The sequence below is a fragment of the Pinus tabuliformis genome, chromosome 9 (assembly GCF_031772625.1).
Source record: "Pinus tabuliformis cultivar Carrire ecotype Pingquan chromosome 9, CPIR1, whole genome shotgun sequence".
Lineage (NCBI taxonomy): Eukaryota > Viridiplantae > Streptophyta > Pinopsida > Pinales > Pinaceae > Pinus > Pinus tabuliformis.
In genome coordinates, this window is record NC_142307.1 from 1,058,778,059 (window position 1) to 1,058,804,102 (window position 26,044).

General features: G+C 36.1%; 1 protein-coding gene across 4 annotated transcripts in view; it reads left to right on the forward strand.

Moving 5' to 3' along the window:
- The window catches only part of LOC149152386 (phosphoribosylglycinamide formyltransferase, chloroplastic-like), a 195,130-nt gene that overhangs the window by 47,851 nt on the left and 121,235 nt on the right, over positions 1-26,044 (forward strand). For all 4 annotated transcript variants that reach the window (XR_016262724.1, XM_089440237.1, XM_089440238.1 and 1 more), the window contains exon 3: positions 24,899-25,010. Coding sequence is in view for 3 of the 4 variants with exons in the window: in XM_089440237.1 (XP_089296363.1) it covers positions 24,899-25,010 (112 nt within the window). In the remaining variant the exon portion in view is untranslated. The remainder of the gene's footprint in view (positions 1-24,898; positions 25,011-26,044) is intronic.

The window sequence follows — 26,044 nt, forward strand, 5'->3', positions numbered from 1 at the left end:
CGCATAAAGACAATGAATAGACTTCGTAGATCTGAGTCCTTCGATGGAAGAGACAGAGAACAAACTTCGCATGTCCGATTCTTCCGGTGGAGAAGACAAAACAAAGTTTGCAAAGGTTTCAGATGGGTACATTATATTGGATGAAATCACAGTCAAAAGACAATTCGGATCCCTCTGTGATTTCAGAGAACTAGGGCAAAAAACAGTTCAGATCTATCCATTTAGATGGACTAGAAGACAATTTCAAACATCTCTATATTGGAGTGACAATGTTTCGATGTTGAGAAGAGTCTACAGTTCGATGATCTAAGAAGACTATGGTTCGGTGTAATTTCTAGATAAAGGAACCTCGGTGCTGCCAAGGAAGAAGGATCCAGTGCTAAACACAATCTCAATAATGATGCAATTCAAACATTATTGCAGTACAGTGATAAAGTCTTTACAGTGATGGATTTCAGAGCTCTCTCATTGCTATCTCAGTGAAGGTCTCTAGTGGTGTAGTCTCAGCGGTGGAAGAAGAATCTAGAAGACAAAAGCAGAAGATGACTCGTGTCTTGATCATAGAGTGGATAATAGGTTAAGGGTCTTGGTCTTGGCATTCGTCAGTTGGAATCTCTAAGAAGAATTTGTGTGGGCTTTCCTCTCAAAGAGTGGGAGGTTTTGGCCCTGGCTTATAGCCTACATGCTGTGTTTCTTGTCTATTTATGTTCTTGCATTGGTTAGTGTTTGATGAAGAAAAACACTAAGAATCTAACGTAAAGAATATCCTAACCTAATCATGTAAAAATCATTCACAAGCAGTCAACAAAGTAGAGAAGTCATCTAATTCTAATGCCCGAGATTTCTCAACATGGTATCAGAGCTAAGGTGATGAAGTCAAAGGAAGGGCATCTAGTCAAAGAGACATTCAAGGATTGAGTTTCAAGAAGGGCATCAGAGAAAGTTGAAGGTTGTCACAACAAAAGATCAAGATCTACATTGAAGAATCAAACCCTAGATCGAAGAAGCAATCTACAACAACAATAGATTTTGTTTCTATAGTTATCATCAAAAGGCCACAAAGACCCTCATCAAGTTGTCTACAAGGCAAGATAGCTCGAAGGACTTTAAAGATGAAGATCACATCATCTTGGAGAAAGTCGAAACCCTAGAAGCATTTCTGATCTACACTACAAGAGAAGTCGAAGTATATTGAAGGCGAGAAGGCATTGTCATCATCTTCAAGGTTATAAAGCAAGCAAGGATCCTCTCCTTGTCCTTGAAGAAGTTCATTCGAAGAAGCAACAAATCATCCTCATCAAAAGGAGCAACCTTCTCTATTGAAGAAAGGCTTTTTCATTTGGAAGATCATCCAAGAGGGAGCACTAATACATCTTCTTCAACCATCATCAAAGTGATCAGGGTGAAGATTTCATCTTCACTTGTCAGGTAAGTATCTTTCATTCTTTAATCAATTTGGTAAAATGACTTCGTGTTTGCAAGGAGATCTATAAGTTGGATGGGTCATCGAAATTCCTTGCATGAAAAAGGAGGATAGACATAGTCCTCTAAGAAGGTGAAGTCATTGAACATATTAAAAGGTCTCCTCTGAATTCATGGAAAGAGATTCTTATGAAAGATCCCCTCATATAGCAATATTGGAGACATCAAAGAGATGTATATGATAAACTCTCTGAAGATGTGGTAAAGAAGGTCACATGACTTAGATCTGATCTACACAAAAAGTAAAGGTATCGAAGGATGAAGGATATCTTCATAAGATCTCATCTACGAGATCTAGGAAAGAAGATAATCATCATTGATCTATAATGCACTAACTGATAATCAAGGTAACAGATATCCATGGGGATAAGAAAGTTACCTCATTCGACAACTTGTGATTTCTATGCAAGATAGAAGAAGACAAGTTGAAGGCAAAAGTGTTGAAGGTCAAGAACTCAAACATTTGCTGGAAGGAAAGGAAGTTTGGAAAATTCTTGTCCTCAGAAAAAGGAAGAAGAGCATAACTGAGATTCAATGCTATGGAAGTAAAACACTGTACTTTACAGGAAAGATTGTCCTAAAGGGATTGTTGACCACACCATGCCAACTACCCCATAGCTATATATCTTTTTGCGCATGGATTTCCATCATGTTCGAGCATCCAGATGATCCACAGATTCATCATTATCAACTATATGTACATTGGAGTTTTGTAAACCCATTCTGCATTTTGTAATGTAAATGATCCTAGTAAGACAAATGTATGTAACAACCTTGGTAAATTTATTTTTCTGATGATGATTTCAGTATTCCTAGGAGGTTTTTACTCTCACCGATTCATGTGTGTTTCTAAACACAGATGATTGGCAAAGTTTTTCCCTTTAGCCTCACCCTAAAGCTAGGGTGGATTTTGTCATCAGGATTTTAAATGAGTCCTAGTGTTATTTATCGAGTCTCTGTAAAAGTGATTTGGGAATAATTCTAATTATTTGGTTAGATTATTTTATTACAAGTCACTTAGTCTACTAGATCATATTTTGTGTTGCAAAAATGGGTAATTATTGAGGGTCTATAACGAATGGGTGTTCCCCCTTCATGGGTTAAAAATGTAATATTTCATGTAAAAAAATATTTAGTGCGTGGTCTCTCATAGTTAGACACCATGGCTAAATATTAGAGGGTTGGAAAAAATAATAATCCCCTCACGAGTCAATTAATTAAAATTTCTGGTTAAAATAAATTAAAATGTTAAAGCAAGAAATTTAATTAATTTAGGTCCTAAGAAAAATTAAATTCTCCAACATTTAAAATTCGTGGGTTTTAAAAGTTTTTAATTTTTGGAGGTCCCGTGCCAAGGGAATATTGAAAATTTCAAGATATTTTGAACCCTTTGGCCATAGTAGTTAAGTCAAAGTCAACGTTTTGCGATAATTAATTCAAAATAATCATTTTTGAGTTAATTAAAAGTGAAATTTGAATTTTCTCAAAAATTAACTTTATTTCAACGGTGATAATTAAAAGATCATTTGATCTTCATCGACGATTGAGATTGCTTTGACGGGGATCAAGCCAACTAGTCATTGGAGATTTTTTCTATAAATGAGAGCCCTCTCTCCATTATTTGGATCCGATTTCTGAATTCTATACTTGCTTTAAGAAAGCTCTTGTAACTTTTTATGGTTAAATTAAACGCAAAGACTTTGGGGTTTCAGATCGTGGTGTTTCTCTTTCAGATTTATGTGGTAATATTGTTCTTAATACCTGCTGCTTTTATTGCATTTGCTGGTTAATAGCCTTTGAGGATTACTCTATGTACAGGTATCTTGCACAGATTTCTGGGTTTTTAGAATATCATTTTAATTTGATAGAAGTAGCAGGTATCTCTATTTTTTGATAATATTATGATCATTTTTTAGATCTCTATTAATCTAACAAGCAGATTTAAGTATGCAGAAGTTATCATTCAGAATTGGGCGTTTGGGAAGTCCTCAGCTGGACCGACTCTCAATTTACAGAACCTAAAAGAGCCTACTATCTTTTTAATTTCTGAAGTCATTTTATAAAATATTTTACTTGCGGGGTTTTTCTTGGGCTTGTGCCTCTTTAAAATTTCACATTTATTTCTAAATATTGTGCAAAAATTTATTTAAATTTGGCTAATAGAGGGCTTTGATCTGCAGATCTGTTAGATCTGTAGAATATTATTGTAGCTGTGTAAATAGCAATTTTCTAATTCATTGGTGTTCTGGGTATTTCAATTTTTGTATATACATGCCTTGGGGTTTTTTGTCTTTTATTTGTGCAGGAAAAAATTTGAAATCGCAGGTGATTTTAGTGGATTTTGGAGAGAGATCTAAGCCCTAGAGTGCATCTCCATTTTGTTTGCAGGTTGAGGAAAAATTCCAAGAAGATAGTGGGCAAATTTTTTTAGGGCCTTCAGGCCCTGCGTTGGCCATCTCCCACCTCCTTACGACCTCTCATCATTCTCCTTTCAGCCTCCCTTTCTTCACCCTCCTTCATCACTAAATTTTCTCCATAAATTTCCCTTAAAAAATTTAACAAATTTTAACAATTTTTTTTTGAGTTTGGCATTTGCATAGGAGAATTTTCAGTGACTTGGGCAGCCCATCTACATGTGTCTTCAAGCCCCTAGGGGCTGACTGCTGCACATCCTCTAAACCCTTACCTCTTTCATTAATCTAATTGAAAGCAAGATTAACACTGACATAAACTTTTAGTTATTTGAAATTTATCAGCAAATTAGTTTGCATCTTTCACTGCATTACATTTCAGAATTATAATTACTTTCAGAAACTTTTGCATGCTATTTTCTGAATATTATTTCACTGTTTTTTAGTAATTTTTTGAGTTTTTAGATCAAATACATCAATAGATCAGAAAGGATTAAACTCAATTTTTTTTTGAATTTAGCAACAAATTTAATTTACATTTTTACTATTGTTTAATTGCAGAAATAGAAGTTAGTTTTAGTAACGTTTGCAAACAAATTTCTGAAAATTGTTTTACTGCTTTTCAGTAGTTTATTTATGAGTTTTTTAGATCAAATACATCAATAGATTGGAAATAATTAAATTCAGAAATTTTCTGAATTATAGTTATCAGTTTGTCATTTAAAATTTTCTGCTCTTATACATAGAAATTTTTGAATATTTCATGGTCATTGGATTGCTGATTTAAAATATATTGCTGGTATTAACACTTGTGAGTGGATTTCTAGACTAATATTTCATTGATGTAATTTGAGTTTAAGCACTTAGTTTAATTTCTGGAGTTCATTTGTTTTTTACATGCCTATGCAAGTAGGACCAATCTAGTTTTACTTATGCATCTAATCATCTTGATTGAGTATTTCATACAAATGAATTTTTGAATTTAAAGGTTTTTTATTTCATCATTTTACATTTTAGTCCGTTGTGCATTTCTGTAATTATTTGTGCAGATTTTACATTTTACAGTGCTGGTATAAGTATCTGCGTTCACATTTAGATTACCACCTTTCTGAGCCTTAGGTAACATTTAAGACATATTTCAGAAATAATTTTAGGCCCTCATTTAACTAAAATTAACCAAGTCGCTGCATTTCACATAGTTTTAAATTTTGCATTTGCATATGAGACGGTTGAATCTTTTCAGCAGCAGTTTCCCATCCTTTACTTGAACTTTATTTTCTTTGCAAGATAGTTGACTTCACAAGGCATTGGTGTCACTTTCTTCAAATCATTTTGAATCTTTAAAATCTTGCGCAATCTAAAACAGTATTGGTTGCTTAGTTGTGTCTCCCAGGTTGGTTGGTTCCCAAGTTACAACTAATATTTCATTTTTCCATTTCCATAGGGTCTATCCCCCTTAGTTTTCTATTGGGAGACAAATCAAATGGACTGATTGGGGATCAGTGTGACAGCCCCCGATCTAAGCCGTTGTCGCGGTGCCTAGACATTCTGCGCGAGAACATTTTTTGGCGTCGTTGCCGGGGACAGAGTTTTTCTGTCCTTGGTCCTCACGAAATTTTTGTAATCATCTAATCTTACATCATTTCTTATCCCATCAACGCCATGTTTTCTAGCGGCATTTCATCTCTTCGTTGCCTTATCTTTTTCCTCTCACTAATCCTTTTATCTTCTCTATATGCATCTTTAGCACTTGGACATTTGGGTTGGTTTCTTGTTTGGGTGGCGACTCCACTTATCCATCCATTATTTCTCAGACAAGAAGCCCTCTTTGGTATCCATTTGCTTCTTCCTGACTAACCTTTCGGTTTTTGCCTTTTTGAAGCTTGGAGATGGATTCATGTTCAAGTGGTGTCTCTACTTCTTTCATTTTTTTCAAGAATTTTTGCTAGAAGCTCGCTTCTTGTGGATCTATTGATTTTCTTGAGCAAGGATCTCTCTCTTTAGCATCCATTTGGCTCCTCCTTTTCCCTTTGAGCAAGAAATCATGGACTTGTTCACCCCTTGTAACTTTGCAAACATTCAAGGTTATCCAAATAACCTTCCTAATAATGGACTTGACAAGTTGCCTTCTTTCCATGGAAACAATGCAGTTAGTGCTACGGCTCATCTAAAAGCTTTTAGCTCTTGGTTGGGTAGATACGCTGGAGGTGCTGACTATAATCATGAAGATGTGAAAATGAGCCTCTTTGTTCTTTCCTTAGAGAAAGATGCTCTGGATTGGTTTTTAGAAAAGCCGGATAATTCGTTTAATTCATTGCAATCGATTATTAATGCCTTTAAGACAAGTATGGAGACAAAACAGAAGAAAGACATCTCGTTAAAGCTATCAACGTCATAGAGAAGAAAGAAAATGAGATCGTAGAGGAATTTAATAAGAGGTTTAATTCTATTATTAAAGAATTACCTCAAGATTATAGACCTCCTGCTAGGTCTCTTTTGGATTTTTATATTGATGCCTTTGATGCTGATACTTCTTATGAGTTGAGGCGAGCTAAAACTAATGATTATAAGGTTGCCTAGGTTTTAGCTGAGGAAATTGAAAAGGATAAGAAAGCATATGGGAAGATTGAAATTTCAGGTTTTGATGAGGGTCCAAGTAAATCAAAAGAATCCAATGAATCCGATGATGACCCTATGCAAAAACTTGAAAGCATGGAACTTAATCAAACAAAGTTAATATCTAATCATGCTAAGGAAATGAGTGCCATGCAGGCTAGGTTGGTCCAAATGGAAAGATCTCAAGCACAAAGTTTCCAACCTAGAAATAATAATAATGTCTGGCATAAGAAAGGCCCATCTAATGAGCAGAGACCACCAAATCCACTTGAGTTTGCCAATATTCTGGATGAGGCTCCACCTTATTGTAGGGCTTGTGATGCTCTTCATGAAGAGGCTACTTGCCATGTTTTCAAAAGAATCATAGATAGTAGAATGGCAGGGGCGGGCAATCAAATCAATGTTGTTGGTAAGGAATACCATTTGCCTATAGAAGATCATGAACATCCTTAGACGATTAAGGACATGCAACTCAATTATACACGAATGATTCAGAACATTGAAGTTAACCAGATCAATCTTCAAAATAGGATAAAAGCCATGGAAGCAGATCATGGCAAAGAAAGGACTTCCATGCAAAATTGTTTACTTGTCATGAGAGCAAAACATGCTTAGGAAATGGAAACCATAAAAGCTAATCATGACAAAGAAATGAGCTCTATGCAAAATTGCTTGATGACCATAAAAACAGATAATGATAAAGTAATAAAAGATATGGAAGCTGGTCAGATATGTCTTCAGAATAAGTTATTGACCATGGAGGAAAACCATGCCAAGGAAGTCAGTGCTATGAAGGTTGAACACTCTAACTAGATGGATGCCATAACAATTGAAAAGATCATTCTTCAGAATAAGTTGCAAGTAATGGAAAAGATACAGATACAGGGATTTCAGCATGGGTTAGAGGATGAAAGAAACAAGGAAACGTCAATAGATCATAAGCTTCTCTGTCTGCTGCAACAAGCTCCATCTTACTATGAGGAGGTCATTTGTTCCATTGAAAAGTGGCTAATTGAAGGTGACCTAGATAAAAGGGAAATTGATAAGAATCAGGTTGATGCTTACGAGGTTGATCCACTAGTCATAACAGATCAGGTTCATGAAAATAAAGAAGCGCAGGTCACAGAAGTCTTGAACATTCCAAATTTTCCATATGAGCGTTTTTCGGATCAAGAAGGAAGTTGTGCGCCGACCACATCATCATCAACATCACATCCTAACGAAAGCAAATGTATAAAGCGGAAGAGAAGAAGGAAGAGGTTTGATACATCTGATGGCCGAGAACAACACAACATTGGGATAAGTCGGAGTCCTTCGATACGTAGGATTGGGTATGGCACATCAGAGAAACAACCCATTGATCTGCCTAAAAGTCGGCAGATGCTCAGTATGCACTATATTGAACACATCTGATGCCACAAGGGCATCCTTTGTATTGTATCTCTAACCTTACACCTTGTCATTTTAGCATTTATTTGTTCTTAGATTAAGTTTACATTTCATGTTTGTAGAATTGTTAAAGAGCTTCTATTTTATATAATGTTATATGATGATTTTTGGATTATATTTGGATGGACGCTACTTATGTCATTCTGTGTTTTCTTTGGGTGTAGATTCTGGGTTTTCACATTCCTTCGATGAAGCAACATGTCCCCAAGTAGGGCCAGAGGTTGACTACTCCATGTCAACTACCCCATAACTATACATCTTTTCGCGCATGGATTTCCATCATGTCCGAGCACTTAGATGATCCACAGATTCATCATTATTAGCTATATGTACACTGGAGTTTTGTAAACCCCTTTTGCATTTTGTAATGTAAATGATCCTAGTAAGACAAATGTATGTAACAACCTAGGTAAATTTATTTTTCTGATGATGATTTCTATCCTAGGAGGTTTTTAGTCTCATCGATTCATGTGTGTTTCTAAACACGTATGATTGATAGAGTTTTTCCCTTCAGCCTCACCCCAAAAGCTAGGGTGGATTTTGTCGTCAGTATTTTAAATGAGTCATAGTGTTATTTATCGAGTCTTTGTAAAAGTAATTTGAGAATAATTCTAACTATTTGGCTAGATTATTTTATTATAAGTCACTTAGTGTACTAGATCATATTTTGTGTCGCAGAAATGGGTAATTATTGAGGGTTTATAACGAACGGGTGTTCCCCTTTCATGGGTTAGAAATGTAATATTTCATGTAAAAAAAATTTGGTGTATGGTCCCTCATAGTTAGACACCATGGCTAAATATTAGAGGGTTGGAAAAATTAATAATCCCCTCATGAGTCAATTTATTAAAATTTCTGGCTAAAATAAATTAAAATGCTAAAGCTAGAAATTTAATTAATTTAGGTCCTAGGAAAAATTAAATTCTCCAACATTTAAAATTCGTGGGTTTTAAAGTTTTCAATTTTTGGAGGTTCCCGGCCAAGGGAATATTGAAAATTTCAAGATATTTTGAACCCTTAGGCCATAGTAGTTAAGTCAAAGTCAATTTTTTTGCAGCAATTAACTCAAAATAATCATTTTTGAGTTAATTAAAAGGAAATTAAAAGTGAAATTCGAATATCCTCAAAAAGTAACTTTATTTCAATGGTGATGATGAAAAGATCATTTGATCTTCATGAAGCCGACTAGCCGTTGCAGAAATTTTCTATAAATGAGAGGCCTCTCTCCATTATTTGGATCCGATTTCTGAATCGTGTACTTGCTCTAAGAAAGCTCTTGTAACTTTTTCTAGTTAATAAAACACAAAGACTTTGGGGTTTCAGATCGTGGTGTTCCTATTTTAGATTTATGTGGTAATATTGTTCTTAATGCCTATTGCTTTTATTTGCATTTGCTGGTTAATAGCCTTTAAGGATTGATCTGTGTACATGTATCTTGCATAGATTTCTAGGTTTTTTTGAATATCATTTTAATTTGATAGAAGTAGCAGGTATCTCTATTGCTTGATAATATTATGATCATTTTTTAGATCTTTATTAATCTAACCAAAAAATTTAAGTGTGCAGAAGTTATCATTCAGAATTTGAGTGTTTGGGGAAGTCCTCAGCTGGACCAACAGACTCTCAGTTCACAAAATCTAAAAGAGCCCACTATCTTTTTAATTTCTGAAGTCATTTTATAGAATATTTTACTTGTAGGGTTTTTCTTGGGCTTGTGCCTCTTTAAAATTTCAAATTTATTTCTAAATATTGTGCAAAAATTTGATTAAATCTGGCTAATAGAGGGTTTTGATTTGCAGATCGGTTAGATCTATAGAATATTATTGTAGATTTGTAAATAACAATTTTCTAATTCTTTGGGGTTCTGGGTATTTCATATTTTTGTATATACATGCTTTGGGATTTTCTGTCTTTTATTTGTGCAGGAAAATATTTGAAAATTGCAGGTGATTTTTGTGGATTTTGGAGAGAGATCTAAGCTTCAGAGTGTATCTCCATTATGTTTGCAGGTTGAAGAAAAATTGCAAGAAGATCGTGGACAAATTTTTTTAGGGCCTTGAGGTTCTGCGCTGGCCATCTCCCACCTCCTTACGACTTTCCGTCATTCTCCTTTCAGCCTCCCTTTCTTCACCCTCCATCACTAAATTTTCTCCATAAATTTCCCTAAAAAAATTTAACAAATTTTAACAAAAAATTTATGAGTTTGGCATTTGCATTGGAGAATTTTCAGTGACTTGGGCAGCTCATCTTTAAGTGTTTTTGAGCTCCTAGGCGCTGACTGATGCACATCCTCTAAACCCTTACCTCTTTCATTGATCTAATTGAAAGCAAGATTAATACTAGCATAACATTTTAGTTATCCGAAATTTAGTAGCAAATTAGTTTGCATCTTTCACTGTATTACATTTCAGAATTATAATTACTTTCAGAAACTTTTGCATGCTATTTTCTGAATGTTATTTCACTGTTTTTTTTAGTAATTTTTTGAGTTTTAAAATCAAATACATCAATAGATCAGAAAGAATTAAAACTCAGAAATTTTCTGAATTTAGCAGCATATTTAATTTACATTTTTACTATTGTTTAATTGCAGAAATAGAAGTTAGTTTTAGTAACGTTTGCAAAAAAATTTCTGAAAATTGTTTTATTAATGTTCAATAGTTTATTTCTGAGTTTTTTTAGATCAAATACGTCAATGGATCAGAAATAATTAAACTCAGAAATTTTTTGAATTGTAGTTATTAGTTTGTCATTTAAAATTTTCTGCTCTTATACATATAAATTTCTGAATATTTCATGGTTACTAGATTGTTGATTTAAAATATATTGTTGGTATTAACACTTGTTTTAAGAGTAGATTTCTAGACTGATATTTCATTGATGTAATCTGAGTTTAAGCACTTAGTTTAATTTCTAAAGTTCATTTGTTTTTTACATGCTTATGCAAGTAGAACTAATCTAGTTTTACTTATGCATCTAATGATCTTAATTGAGTATTTCATGCAAATGAATTTTTGAATTTAAAGGTGTTTTATTCCATCATTTTACATTTCAGCGCATTGTGCATTTCAATAATTATTTGTGCAGATTTTACATTTTATAGTGCTGGTATAAGTACCTAGTTCCCAACTAATATTTCATTTTTCTATTTCCATAGGGTCTATCCCCCTTAGTCTGCTATTGGGAGACAACTTATACGGAGTGATTGGGAATCAGTGTGACAACCCCCGATCTGAACCATTGTCGCGGTGCCTAGACATTCTGTGCGACAACAGGGACAATATCAAAAGAAGAGAAGAAGCCCATATCACCAAAGAAGTGAAGGACGCTGAAAAGAAGAAGTCCAAGAAAAGAGGAATTAAGAGATCTCTTCTAGGTCTAATATAGTCTCCCTCTCAAAGCGACCTGACATAGCTTCTAAATCTTATGTTATAGGATATGGCTATAAAGATGCATCGTGGCATCATGGAAGCATTAGAAACAAGAGCTCATGACATCACCATAGGAAACATGAAGGATGTATGATAGTCAACTTTGTAAGATATATCTCTTGGTGACCTCATTGAAAGATCAAAGGAAGAAGTCATCTAGGACAAGTCTCATCATACCTCTGTTTAAAAGGGAAACATTTGCCGAATAAGGATATGCGAGATGAAATCCTCATTGCAGAATTCACTGATCGATAGAGGAAGCAAGTGTTTCATTAGGAACTCCAAACTTGTGGAGTTCATGGGATGATGGTATGATGACATGAGAGATGAAGTAGATCAAGGGCTTGAAGATCTTTTCAATCAAGGAAGCTACTGAAAGAAACCTAGATGACCTAAAGGTAAATAAGGTATGTATGCTTGTATTTAATATTATAAAGTCGTGTCGTATGGTTGCAAGTAACAAGGATCACTACTTCTATTTTGAAGCATGATCAATGGAAAGGAATCTCCTCCTATGAAAGAATGTCTGATTGACTATGAACGAAGGTGGCTGACTACGATTGAGGAACTCTGATTGGAAGCTCCTGGGAATAAAGTGTGTGGAAAGATAGGGAGAGGTCGTGATAATATGCAACGAAGGTAGAAGACATTCAACATCCGAAATCCAAGAAGATTTGACTAGAATATCTCCCTGAAGGATGTGAAGACTCTGATGGAAGTCAGAAACAGATAGAGACCTCTGACACTGAATATCTGTGGGAGATGTGTCAATCTGAACGCAGGATGCTGATACTTACAGGAAGATGTCATGGTGAAAGATCATCACAAAGGTAATTTTGATTTGAAGTGTTCATTGATTATTTTTGAACTAACATCTGGTTGGGCTTATGTAGGATTGTCAAAGGGAAGATCTGTGTATGACTTCCAAGCAGACCATATAGAAGGATGTAATGTCCTTCCGAAAAATATGGTAGGAAAGTAGAATAACATGAAGCAAAGCTAGATGGAAAATTTGATGATCACTTTCTAATGAGTTGAAGACATGACTGACTCATGGACAAAAGTGATGGATGATATGTGCCCCATGTAGAAGTCCCCCAGAAATGAAGACTCATTGACAAAAAAGAAATTCATGACATCGAAGAAAGGAGATCTTCAAGTAGCTGATTGTTTGAGGATCTAAACATGAGGACCTGCGATAGGTCCCTAGTTAGGAGGGAGATGGAAAATGAAGTTTCTTACTTGGAAGAAACTTGGGAAAATTCCTAAGCAAGAAGCTTAGGTATATTCCTCTATGATATGAATGAGTACATTCTCTAATGGAATAAAACCTCTTGGTTTAAAAGGAGTGATAGACATTTTGTTATGATCTTCACCTGGGAAGACAAAATGGAGGATTGTGTAATCATTTGGCATCCGATACTTTTTGGAGATGAGATAGGGCATCCTGTGAAAGAGTAGTTGTGGAGAATTGATATTCTTTGAGGACTAGGGAGTCCAAGATAAGAATAGTTCTCATGGAGCATATCTTGAGTGAACCCGGGTAGGGCATGCTCCTAGAGAGACAATGATGAGTGTGTCTATAAATCATAGGTCTCGCCAGCATTGGGCTCAATATCTTGTGGAGAGATGGAGATGATAGTCAAGGCCTTGCTATATAGCAATGTTGGTTGATATGATGCTATACAAATGAGTTACAAATCCGAATTCTTCTTATGAGAAATTCTCCAGATTGAGAATGACCAAGTACCATTATGAATACCTCCCTAGTTAAGAGGGAGTGTTGAAAAGTGTAACTAGGTTCGATCTTCATAATGACATGTAATTGCGACTTTTGTAAATGATGTAATAAAGGAAATAAAATTATTTTTATAAGCTTTGCTTCATGGGTTTCATGAGCAAGTGATTTTATTTTAGATGGCTCCCATTGAGAGCCGTAGGATTTGTCATTAAGGTCAAAGGATTAATGTCATGCATGAAGAGCTCTTCTTGAGCGTATGTAAAATGTATATGAGTCAACCTAGTGTCTAGAAAGCCCTCCAAAAAGACAAGCACAGTCCTCTTGACTTAATGTCGGCCTACAATATGAAGAAAATAAACTTATGTTGGCTCACCTGAATGACACACTTATTCGGATGATCATGTCGGCTTAATATATGGTCGAATTACTATATAAGGGAGGCTAGGCTCTTCGCATAAAGACAGTGAATAGACTTCGCAAATCTGAGTCCTCTGATGGAGTAGACAAAGAACAAACTTCGCATGTCTGAGTCTTTCGATGGAGAAGACAGAACAAAGTTTGGAAAGGTTTTGGATGGGTACATTATATTGGATGAAATCACAGTCAAAAGACAATTCAGATCCCTCTGTGATTTCAGAGAACTATGGCAGAAAATAGTTCGGATCTATCTATTCAGATGGACTAGAAGACAATTTCGGATACCTCTATATTGGAGTGACATTGTTTCGATGTTGAGAAGAGTCTACTGTTCGGTGATCTAAGAAGACTATGGTTCGGTGTAATTTCTAGATGAAGGAACCTCGGTGCTGCCATTGGAAGAAGGATCCAGTGCTAAACACAGTCTCAATAATGATGCAATTTAGACATGATTGCAGTACAGAGATGAAGTCTTTACAGTGATGGATTTCAGAGCTCTCTCATTGCTATCTTGGTGAAGGTCTCTAGTGATGTAGTCTCAGCGGTGGAAGAAGAATCTAGAAGACAGAAGCAGAAGAGGACTCGTGTCTTGATCATGGAGTGGCTAATAGGTTAAGCGTCTTGGTCTTGGCATTCGTCAATTGGAATCTCTAAGAAGAATTTGTGCAGGTTTTCCTCTCAAAGAGTGAGAGGTTTTGGCCCTGGCTTATAGCCTACATGTTATGTCTCTTGTCTATTTATGTTCTTGCATTGGTTATTGTTTGATGAAGAAAAACACTAAGAATCTAACGTAAAGAAGATCCTAACCTAATCATGTAAAAAGCATTCGCAAGCAGTCACCAAAGAAGAGAAATCATCTAATTCTAATGCTCTGATTTCTCAACACGAACCTTCAACGAGAATCATCCTTCTCACGAATTGATTGAAACTTCGCTTAGAGGAATTGAATTGATGCACAAAGAAAAAGAATGGAACATGTACACCAAAATCAAAATAGATTCAACTATCCCTATGTTAGTCGCATACAGAGAAAACACTTAAGTTCTGACAGGCGTTAGGGCAAAACTGACAGGAGTTATAGTGGCAAAAGAATGCCAAATTGAGACCTGCGGACCTGTGCTTTGATACCATGTCAAGCTAGGTTTGGTAACTCCACGAAATGTTGAATTTCTATTAAGAATGACTTTAGTATATACACATTGAGGAGAGACTCTTGGGATTCATATTTCAATGTCTATTCATCTTATTTTCATATTTACAATATTTGCCCAATCCTGGAGAATTAGGTGTCAACATTGAGCTTGGAGATCACGCCAAGTATGCAGTGAGGGGATAGGGGAAAATTCATTTCTAGCTTGAGCCAGGAGGGTCCTTTGACGTGCAAGAGGGACTCTATGTACTAGTTTAAAGAAGAACCTTTTGTCCATCTCAGTCATGGAGGAGAAAGGTTATGAAGTTAACTTTCAGAGGGGGCAAGCATTCCTCTTCCTAGAGGGAACTAGTCCAGACATTGTAGTGAGGATTGGAGTCCGAGAGGGGAACCTTTATAGACTTCAGTGTCAGCCTGCTCAGGCACTAGTGCACACCAATGAGAGCACGAACTTTGGCACAAGAGGATGAGGCATCTCCATCACAAAGCTTTACCATTCCTTGGATGGATGGTCACTGGGCTTCTCGACTATAGTCTGGACCAACAAGGGGTGTGCACTTTGCAAGAATGTCAAGGCATCTTTCTCTAGTTAAGAGACTAAATCCAAAGGCATTTTGGATCTGATCCATTATGATTTAACAGGTCCTATGTTAGTATCTTCAGTAAAGGGCACATCTTACTATGTGACCTTCATTGATAACTTCTCTAGGAAGACCTAGACTCCTTCATGATGACCAAGAGTGAGGTCTCTCCAGTCATTTAGTGCTCCTCCTAATAGTGGAAGGAAAGGGTCTTAGGGGAGGTTACACCGAACTTGGGGAAAATGGTAATATTCCCTAGGTGAAGTATGGGAACAAGGGTATAATCAAGAGCAGTTAATCATTCAACTTCGCTTGTGATTCATATTAGTATGCTCCAAACATTAAATGAAAGCACTTGATTACAAAAATGGTTACTGTACCTTTTGATAGATGACTCACCTTCCTTAGAGAAGTATACTAGATGGGAGAGAGCACTGATCGGAGCATAGGTGCAAAGCTCTAAAGTAAAGCTATCAATGGGTCATCACAGGGTTGCTACTTGGCTGGTTGACCAATGGGGGGGATTTTTTTTCCTAGGGGTTACCCACTTTTGATGGGTAACAGGACCAATTAGGTATTAAGCTATGGATCAAGTGCCCTTAGTATTGAGGAGAAGATGAATTGTTGGATCACTTTATGTCTATAACATCACTGTGATCGTTGGTTTAGTTAGTTACAAAAGGTCACTAGAGAAAGACACTTCATCTAAAGAGACATCATACTGAGTTGAACTAAACTTGTAAGTGTCTACAGATCCTATTAGCGTTTCGTCATGAACCCGAGTGTTTAGTGTCTAGGGTTTTCTTATGTACCCTTATGTCTCCAAGACAAGTACAAGGAAGAGTACAATGATGATTATGAATGTAATAGCTCTCTTCTCGCTTATATATACCAGTGGTTGAGAGAGGCTAACATAAATTGAGGACACAAGTCCACACAAATAACCAATAAGGCAACCCCACATGGGGCACTCTACAATACAAGGATATACATATCTCAAACTAGGATTTATCTAACCCCCAAAATGAAATGGCTTCCAAATCACGATATTGGGCTCAACACCCCTCCTCTAGGCAGGTATACTTTCCAACAAGATGTTAGGTCCATTTCTCCCTCTTCCATCATGGTCTACTATCTCATTTCCTCATGCAAGGCTTTCGTCTAACTATCATTACTATGTGCTACAAGTCCTCACATGTGTCTAGTGCTACTCTAATGTGTGCCGATTTGGTTAGAAGGCTCCGTTGTTCCTCTTGAACCTGTGTTTGGGTCCATCACCAACCTCCATAAAATATGCTCCTTGTTGACCACTACGTGTCAACTACCCATTAGCAGTACACCCCCTTTTTCGCAAAAGGGATAGCGTTTGAGCGACGTGTCCGTGCCTATCATCATCAGCCCAATCATATTGTTTTGTAAACCTAGTCTGCATGTGTAAACTGTAAATAATCTTAGCAGATCTGAGTCATGTATGTAAATTGCCTAGGTGGACCTAATTTTCTAGTGATATTCTACGTTCCGAAAGGTTTTTTGTCTCACCGATCCATGATCGGCAGAATTTTCCTTCAGCCTAACCCCAAAGCCGGAATGAATTTTGTCATTAGAATCTTTGAGGAATCCTAGTGTGTTAATCTGCTAGATTATATTTGGTCACAGAATTGGTTGGTCTATGAGGGTCTATGTCAAATGGGTTTTCCCCCTTGAGATGTAAAATTGTAAAAGTTATGATGTAAAGTGTCTTGAAGGTTAGAAAATGTTTTAATCCCCTCTTAAGTCCTAAGCCCTAGGTCCTAGGTGATTTTTCCAAAGGCTAAGTTCGAGGATCCAAAAATAAAAAAAAAAGAAAAAAAAACAATAAAAAAATATATATCTATAAATAAATAAATAAATAAATTAAAAATTAAAAATAATTAAAAAAATAAATAAAAATTTGAAAAATAAAATAAAATAATAAAATAATAATAAGTCAAATTTTTGAGTAAATAAATGCACAATTTTAATTGTTTAATATATTAAAATGCATTTAAAATTTCGACGGATGAGATTAAAAGAGATCTTGATCCTCATCGACGGTCGAGATTAGTTTGACATGGATCACTCGAACTAGCCGTTGGGAATTTTTCCTTTAAATAGGGTGTTAGGGGTCACTTGAGATCAGATTGGATTTGAGAGTCTGGTGTTAAAGAAAGCTCTCTTGTAGTCATTTTTTGTGCAATAAAGAAAGACTTTGGGGTTAAAAATCTCGATGTTGTTACTCTTCTGGAAGTGCTGTAAGATGATTTATTTTTCTGCATAATTTTATTTTTAGCCATTGATATAGCTTGATGAAGATAGATTTAGGCACAGGTATCTTCTCTGATCTTTGGGGTTTGAATGATAGTTTAGATTCTGAAATATAATGGCAGGTATCTCCATTTGATCTGGATTTCACTGTTGTTTTCTCCCTCTATGTTAATGGTTGATTTTAAGCTGTGCAGGAAATCTTAGTTTTGAGTTTACTGGGCGTTAGGGGAAGTTCTCGGCTGAACCAACCAACTCCCGGACTGCGTTTTCTGAAAGAGCCCAACTAGTTTTAATCTCGGGCTTATCATCTGATTTTTTTTTTTTTATGAATGCATGCAGGGTTTTCTAAAGTTTCTCACATTAAGTTTAAAATTCTAAAAATATTACTGTGGATTATTGAAAAATCTGGCTGCTTAGAGTCATTAATCTGTAAATACTGTAATTATTCAGCTGATTTAGGGTTTTTAGTTTTGTTTCCTGCACATTATTTTTGGGTGTTCCATTTCTTGCCATTGCAGGTTGCAGGGACAGATCTTAATTTTTTTTTTTCGGGGTTTTCATTAGACAAAACTGAGTGCAGGGCAATTTAAAACTTACTGGAGAATTTGCAAGTTTTTCTGAAGAAATTCGAGGGTTTTTCCAGGCTATCTGTTTGCTGCCTCAGATTTCATTTTGACAGAAATTTTCGATTTTTTTTTTTTTTTTATGCTGTGGCATCCTGGGGTTTCTGGGCCGTTAGTTTCAGTTTCAGCCGTTGCTTGGGGTTTTATTTTTGCAGGAAATTTTTTGAAAAAACTGCTGCCAAGCCCTCTTCTTAGCAATCTAAATCACACAGTCAGCCAGCTCCTTTCAATCTTCTGCTATCCCATTCTGCGTCCATTCAACTTCAAAACCTGCAAAAAATCGCAGCCATCCCTGTGGCTTTCCCATCAAGCCCTCTGCGTGATCCCTTTTCCCATCTACGTGCTGCCAACAAACCCTCATTCCCCACGCTGCATTTTGTTGTCTATTCTAGTGTCACGCAGCTCTTCGCTCCAACCTGCAGATATCTCCCCGCAGCTGCCTTTTTTCAAAATCAGTCCACTAGACCCGTGGCTCTCTACACTTTAACGTTTTTTGTTTTTGTTTTATTTCTCCCAGCTGCTGCAAACTGTCATGCCCATTGTTGTTTGCACCTGCAAAATAATTTACCTGCGTCTAGCTTTCCCTTGCTGCCGTCTTGCCTGCAGATACTCCAAAACAGAAGTGAAAATCCGATTTTGGTAGCATATTTTGATGTTTAAGCCATCCGCTTCTCCAAACGTTGCTACACCCTTCCTCCATCGGCCATCAACCTGCGTATTACAACAACAAAAAAAACAAAAAACTCAAAAAATTCGATTTTCTATTATATGCGGATGGGTAAGTTAGCGTGAGTTTTTTCTTTGTTCTTTTTTCTATTTGCTTTGGTTAGTTTTAGCTTAGATTTTTTATTTTTATTTTTTAATTTAGATTTGAGTTTTGTTAAATTTTAGATTTTATAAATTTCAGCCTTTTTATATACATACGAAATTGGCATTTTAATTTTTGTAAAGTTTAGATTTCAGATTTGATTTTTTATTTTTATTTTTTTTATTAGAGTTCATTTAGAATTTAGGTTTGATTTTTTCAATTAAAAAATAAAAATAAAAATTGGAATTTCCCTTTTCGTTTGTTTTATTTAGTTTTCATTTACATTAACATTCATAGTTTGTTCATATGGTTATGGTAGAGTTAGATTAGTTTAATAATTTGATTTTAAATTTTATTTTAATTTTAGATTTATTTAATTTTGTTTAGTTTTTTTTATTTAACTAAAAAAAATTAGAAAATTATTAAAAGCAATAAGAGTTTCTTTTAGTTTATTAGATTTTAATTTTATTTAGGTTTTTAGATTTATTTAGTTTTGTTTAATTTTTGACATAAAATAATAATAATAATAAAATAAAAATAAAAAAAATAAAAAAATTTCATAAAACATAAAAAGTTCATTTTTTTAATTTTTGTTTTTCATAAAAGATAAAAAGTTCATTTTTTTATTTTTATTTTTGTTAGACTTTAGTTTAGTTCACGTATTAAAATTTTTGATTGGTTTAACATTTTGTTTAGGATTTGTTAGGTTCTATTTTCACTTAGATTTTAGTTTAGTTTTATATTAGTTTTAAATTTAGAATTTTAAAATTATAAAAAATAAAAAAATCATAAAATCATAAAAAAGGTTTCTTTTTATTTAGTTTAGATTTTAGTATTATTTAGATTTTAGATTTAAAAGTTTCATTTATTTGGTCTTTAGTTAGTTTAATTTAGTTTTATTTGAAAATACAAAATTATTTTGGAAATATTTTACCAGATTTAGTCCTGGCTCAAGGCTTCGCCATTTTTGCGATATATCTTTCCTGCTGAAGCTAAATTTTTTATGTAAGATTAATATTTATTATTTCTTTATGTGGTTAAACATGCTTAAATGTTCATTTGAAGATTAGCTACATGAATGTGATCTCTGGATAGCATTTAAAATTACGTGGTTATTTAAAGTATTTAATCTTTCGAAATTTTAATTGCTGGAATATTGTTAAGCCATTGAGCGTTTGTCGATTATCTCACATTTGGTAAAAGTTAATCTTTGATTGAGTTATTTGATGGTAAACGATTGTTAATGAGTTCATGTTTCTGCAACATTTGATAAATAATCGTTTAATCATTAATTTCATAAGGCATTGGTCTATTAACTTAATAAATCAATCAAGTGCTTGTTTCTCCTCGTGTCTCCCAACCCAACTGATCCACAGTTGGTCATCCATTGTCCCAAAGGGTCTACCCCCCTTAGCCGTGGGAGACAGGCTTAAACGGAGAGATCGGGGATCAGGGTGACAGCCCCCGATCTGAGCGTTGTCGTGACAATCTGTGCGACAACACTCCTCAACCCAAGTGTCCTCAAGTTGGGTGTCCGAACTCCAACGAATGTATACCATGGTCCCAAGCTCCAAGGACTAAGTTCTCTCCTCCTCCTAGGTAGGTACCTCCCCTAATAAAGAAGTGGACTTTCTCATTGTGTACACGCAATGGGTTAGTCAACATGTTGATCAGGGTAACAACCTTCTAGGCAAGGTTACCATGTCAACACTTTAACCAAGGTCAAACATCCATCCAAATTGAGCCATCCATATGTTCAAGAAGCATTGCATAGGGGCTAGGTGACCTAGCGCTCTCCTAGAAAGTAAAAACACATTTGGACTCTGGAGTAACCCCAAAAGTCAACATCCTAGTGTTTTGCTAGGTATTAAAACCTATATGGGTCTCTTGACTTACATAATGTTTTCTGTTCATTTTCAACACGAGTATCCCAAACTAAAGGAAGGGGTTTGAGTGAACCTAAGTAGCACTGAAACAGATACGAGAATGGATACAGATACGGGGTTTAAAATGGATACGACAAATTTTCAAAAAATCCGGATACGATATGGCAAGGAAACGACACACACACACACACATATAACAAAATAATAATTTCATATTACTATTTATGTTTTAGAATCTAGATTCTATATCTAAAAACACATAATCATCTAAAAATACTCAGTTGGCCCGCTATGCGTTGGGTGTATCTCCCTTCGGCTCCAAGTTCCAACTTTCGGTCAGTGCTTGGTCATCTAAGTCTAGTGTCCAAGTCATACTTGTTAAATTTTTAACTGATAAAAATACTGTCTTGGGCCTCTCTCAAGCACACCAATACTCGTGCTAGAGAAATTTTCATTGAGTTTTTGGGTCTCTTGTTTTTTTAATATAATGGTGTGTGTATATTTGTCATTTCGCCGCAGTTGTTCCAGTGCAACTTAGGTTGTTAATTGAGAGAAATCCAAAGCACTTGAAAACACTCTTCATAAACATAAATTGCTCTTAGATACATGCTTTACTTGAATTCTATATAACCATCACTTGTTAGTAAAAGCTAGGAAGGTTTAGTATTCATAAATTCTAGGTGGTCACCAAATTCATGTATCCTAGAGGAACACTCATAATTATAATACTGAAAATTGGAATAGAATCGAATCAATTTGAATCATCTATGCATCATTTGGACAAATCACAAAATGTATACAAGGTTAAAGCACTGTTACGTAATTTCACATAAAATAATGGCAATGACAATTTTAAAAGAGAATCTGTCTTCATATATAGGAAGGAGCATGCTAGTAGTGATGTTTTTTTTTTCCATTAGCGATGTCATCGATGGCCATACAACACCCAACTTCCCAACCATTAATGATGTCATCAGTGGTTGGACAACACATCATATTGAACCTTGTTATTCTTAACAAGATGGTTCCAGAATTGTGCGGTGATTCTAGAATCCAACTCCAGTCTCCAAGACAATGCTTTTAATTGTCGAGCCCTCAACTCAAAAAATCGCGGTCTGTTCCCAGCAGTTGGCCTTTTTTGCGGTGGAACTGTTTCTGAAAATCCAGAAATAGTTCCAAAAAAAATTGCATCCTAAAAAACTATTTCCAGAATGGATTTGTTGTTTCCGAATTGTTGGCATGGTTAGAAACGTTTTTCTGGCGTTTCCAAGGGGATCGTACGAGAATCATACCCTTTTCTGTTTCAAAAACGGGGAACAGTGTTTGAGGCAAAATCTGTAATATTCCTAATGGAAATATACAATGATAAACAAAGCAAACATAACCAAAAACACAGAAAAATACTCAAGCATCAGAACACCATTTTAAAGCTAGAAACTGCATTGTTGAGCCATTTTATTAATAAAAAAGAGGTAAATGAGGTGTTGGAAAGAGTGCACTTGGGCTTGCTCAAGGCAAGCTAGCTAAGCCCAAACGAATAATAAGAAGTCCCCCTCAAATATGTTGTTGCTCTATCTCTTGGCTCTATGCTGAACTACCCATAAATACGCTACTGGCTGAATGGATCTGCTGCTAGGGCCCTCTCCGGTGCTCAGAAAATTTTGGGAAATTAATCTCGGCCTCTCCACCAAATACTCATAATAACCCACTAAGGAAAAGGAATTGGCCAATGCTTGACTTCGGAAATTCGGCCCTATTTCCCCTAGCTCCTCTAGCTGCTGGCTAAATCGGGACCCTTTTTTGACACCTCAAATCTACCCAGAAAATTCTGCCAAGTTATGTCTGAAGTCCTTGTCTAAAACCTAGAATAAACCTAGAAAGGGTTTGTCCTAGTTTTGACGCTCCAAAATTGACCCCAAATGCTTGGCCCTCCTCCACAAGCAAAAGATGTAGCCTGTAGCAGATGCTGTATTTGTTGCTCTGCCAAAATGGTGGAAAAACCCCTACAACACTTCCTCGGACTCCACTTCAAGTTTTAGGCCCAAAATCTCTTCACTCCTCAACTCCCAAGTGGGTCTCCTCCAAGCACTGCGCAGTCCCTGCACTGCTACAACTTTCCTTGCTGCTGTAACTCGACCTCCTTGCTGCTACTTTCCCTGTTGTTGTAACTCGACCTCCCTGTTGCTACTCTCTCTGCTGCTGTAACTTGGCCTCCCTACTGCTGGTACGATTTGGGACTAAGTCGAACTCACTCCTTGGATTGGCACTCGAAGTCCACCGAAGCAAGGGTTGAGATCTCCGCTCGGAGACACTCGTGTGCTAAACAACACTTGTAGACTTGGCTTCCGCTCAAGCGTGCTATGTCAAAGAAAAGTTTCAGAATAGATGAATGAATGCCCAAAATGGGTGCCTCTTGCTCTATTTATAATTCATGGCTCCTCTCCTTGTGGTCCCCACTCTCTCTCTCTCTTCCTAATTCGTACTCCCTTCTCTTTCCTCTCCCTTCCAAGAGTTTGAGTTCCCTCCTTGGGTCAAATTTCTCTTTCTTGTGGTCCCCACTTTCCACTAGAGCCGCAATATTCTCTTTTCCTCCTAAGTCCCAATGCCGGAATTGTGTCCTATCTCCAAACTCATCTCTAATGCTGAAAATCAAAATTGGGGATATTACAAAATCCCTAGCCGTTTCCAGGAACTTAGGAGTGAACCTCAAATCATCAGCAGAAAACAAGTCTCACACAACATGACTCCAAAGTGCATATCAACATTAATTATTTGCCATTATCCCGGAGAGAAGGTTCCCCATGTGTCGACGCAAATTTGGTTTGATAGTCAAAGCAGGTGAACACCAGCATCCACATCATGTGCGAGTCCACAATGGCAAGGAAAAACTTAAATAGCACATCAAGGCATTAACTACCTACTAGGCTAATTAAGATTATTTTATTGAAACTAAAAATAAAACAAAAATGACAACTATACTAATTGGTCATGGAATGGGGGCATTACACTAACATCAGTTTGGTCGCTTCCATTATTTGAGTAGTAGTTCTCATATCATCTTGGGCTGAAGTCCCCATTATGGAATAATTAGTGATAACTTGATAAGTGTTGAATGTCTTGTTCGGAGGATTTGATGCTTATAGCTTTGCTGGTACCTCCTGGTATCCATGCATCCTGCCTCTGTCTAGCATAAATCTTTGGACAATGTCCAACATCCTTTTGGATACCAAATATGTTTCAGAAATGCTTGTTGTTTTCTGATGGCACCATTGATTAAAACAAAGATGTGATAAGTTCCTTCTTTTCTGCCAAGTCCTTTCTCTCTACAGTTGCTTTCTATGAAGGAACACATCCTTAGGTGGATTCCACATCACTGATCTGCATATGAAGGAATGGTTCAGAAGGATCCCTTTGGTTCCTTAAAGCAGGTAGTTCTGTTGGTTTCCAATCTTGTAGGAAGCTGGGCACTGGTGGATTAAATGCTCCACAATTTTATTTCAGATGAGCCTAGTTGATAAATATAATTGTCTCATTTTATAAATATTCATTCTCCAATTGTCCTCTCTAAGGTAATGTATTGGTATATAAAGCAATGCATATTGGATGAATTTATCAGGATAAAATTGTATGAATTTGTATATCAAGTGATGCATGTGGGATCAGTTTTTCAGATAAAATTGTATTTTTACAGCTTTGTGGTCCTTAAGGAGTATGAGGTTATATACATATCAATCAGCTCCATCCTTGGGCAGCAACTTTTGTTCTGTACATGTAACCAAATTGTATCATCTGAATATTACTTGATTTCTCCGTTGGTTACAATTAGTTTGTTTTCAGTGAATTGACATGACACCTTTCCTTTTGGCGGGAATGTCATGGGAAATTGTATTTATAACATTGTATTAATGGGATGCTAGTAGTAACCTTAATTTTCCACAGCTGGTATAATCTGATTTCTGTTTTCTTAACTGGCGTCAGAGTTTTCCATTCTGGAGTAATTCTTGCCTCTCGATTTTGCAGGATGTAGAAGCTGTGATTATGCAAGGGAAAACAATATTCCAATTGTCATCTTTCCCAAGAGTATCTCTGAACCTTCTGGACAATCTTCGATGGATCTTATAACCACTCTCAGGTGCAATTTTTTTCATAATATTTTCTTCTGAAGGGTATGCACAATGTTTAGAGAAGGATCTTCTATATTGGGAAACTATGTTCGATCTGTAAAGCAAGGGAAATGGGAAAAATCTGCATGATTTTACCACGGGACAAGAATGCCAGAGCATTGGCATGTTTCACATGAACAAACATGTTTTGGTAAATCTGATGACTTCATCAGAGGGAACAGGTTTCCTCCGATGTTTGATATAATATGGGAGATGTCCCATAGGGAACATTTGTTGTAAAATGTAACTAGGTTCGGTCTTCATAATGACATGTAATTATGATTTTTGTAAATGATGTAATAAGGGAAATAAAATTATTTTTGTAAGCCTTGCTTCATGGGTTTCATGAGCAAGTGATTTTATTTTAGAAGGCTCCCATTGAGAGCCTTAGGATTTGTCATTAAAGGTCAAAGAGTCAATGTCATGTATGAAGAGCCCTTCTTGGGCATGTGTCAAATGTATTTGAGTCATAAGCATTGTCAAATAGCCCTCCAATGACAAGCACACAGTCCTCTTCTTATGTCGGCCTCTAAATGCATAAAGGAACTCATGTCCGCTCATATAATGAAGACACAACGGTTCACTTTCTCATGTCGGCTTATTATGGAGACAAACTACTATAAATACCCAGCTAGGATCTTCGCATAAGTTCAGTTCAGGAATTTGGATCCTCTGCAGTTTCGGTGGGTGATTACAGTGAACAGAACTCAGGCCAGATTACAGAGAACATGTTTCGGATGGCCTCAGACAGGAAGCTCGGATACACTACAGTCAATTACACTTGGATTCGGATCACAGTCATTACAGTCAATTAAGCTTGGATTCGGATCTCAGAAAGGAAGGCAAGTTTATGAAAAGGAAGGGAACTCGGATAAGGATAGCGAAGGTCTGTCATATAAAAGGAATGACAGTTCGGATGAGTCAAGGGACAGCAAGAAGTGATGAAGGAACAGCGAAGCTGTGCCAAGTTAAGAAACTACTGTTCAGTGTTGTATCACTGTGT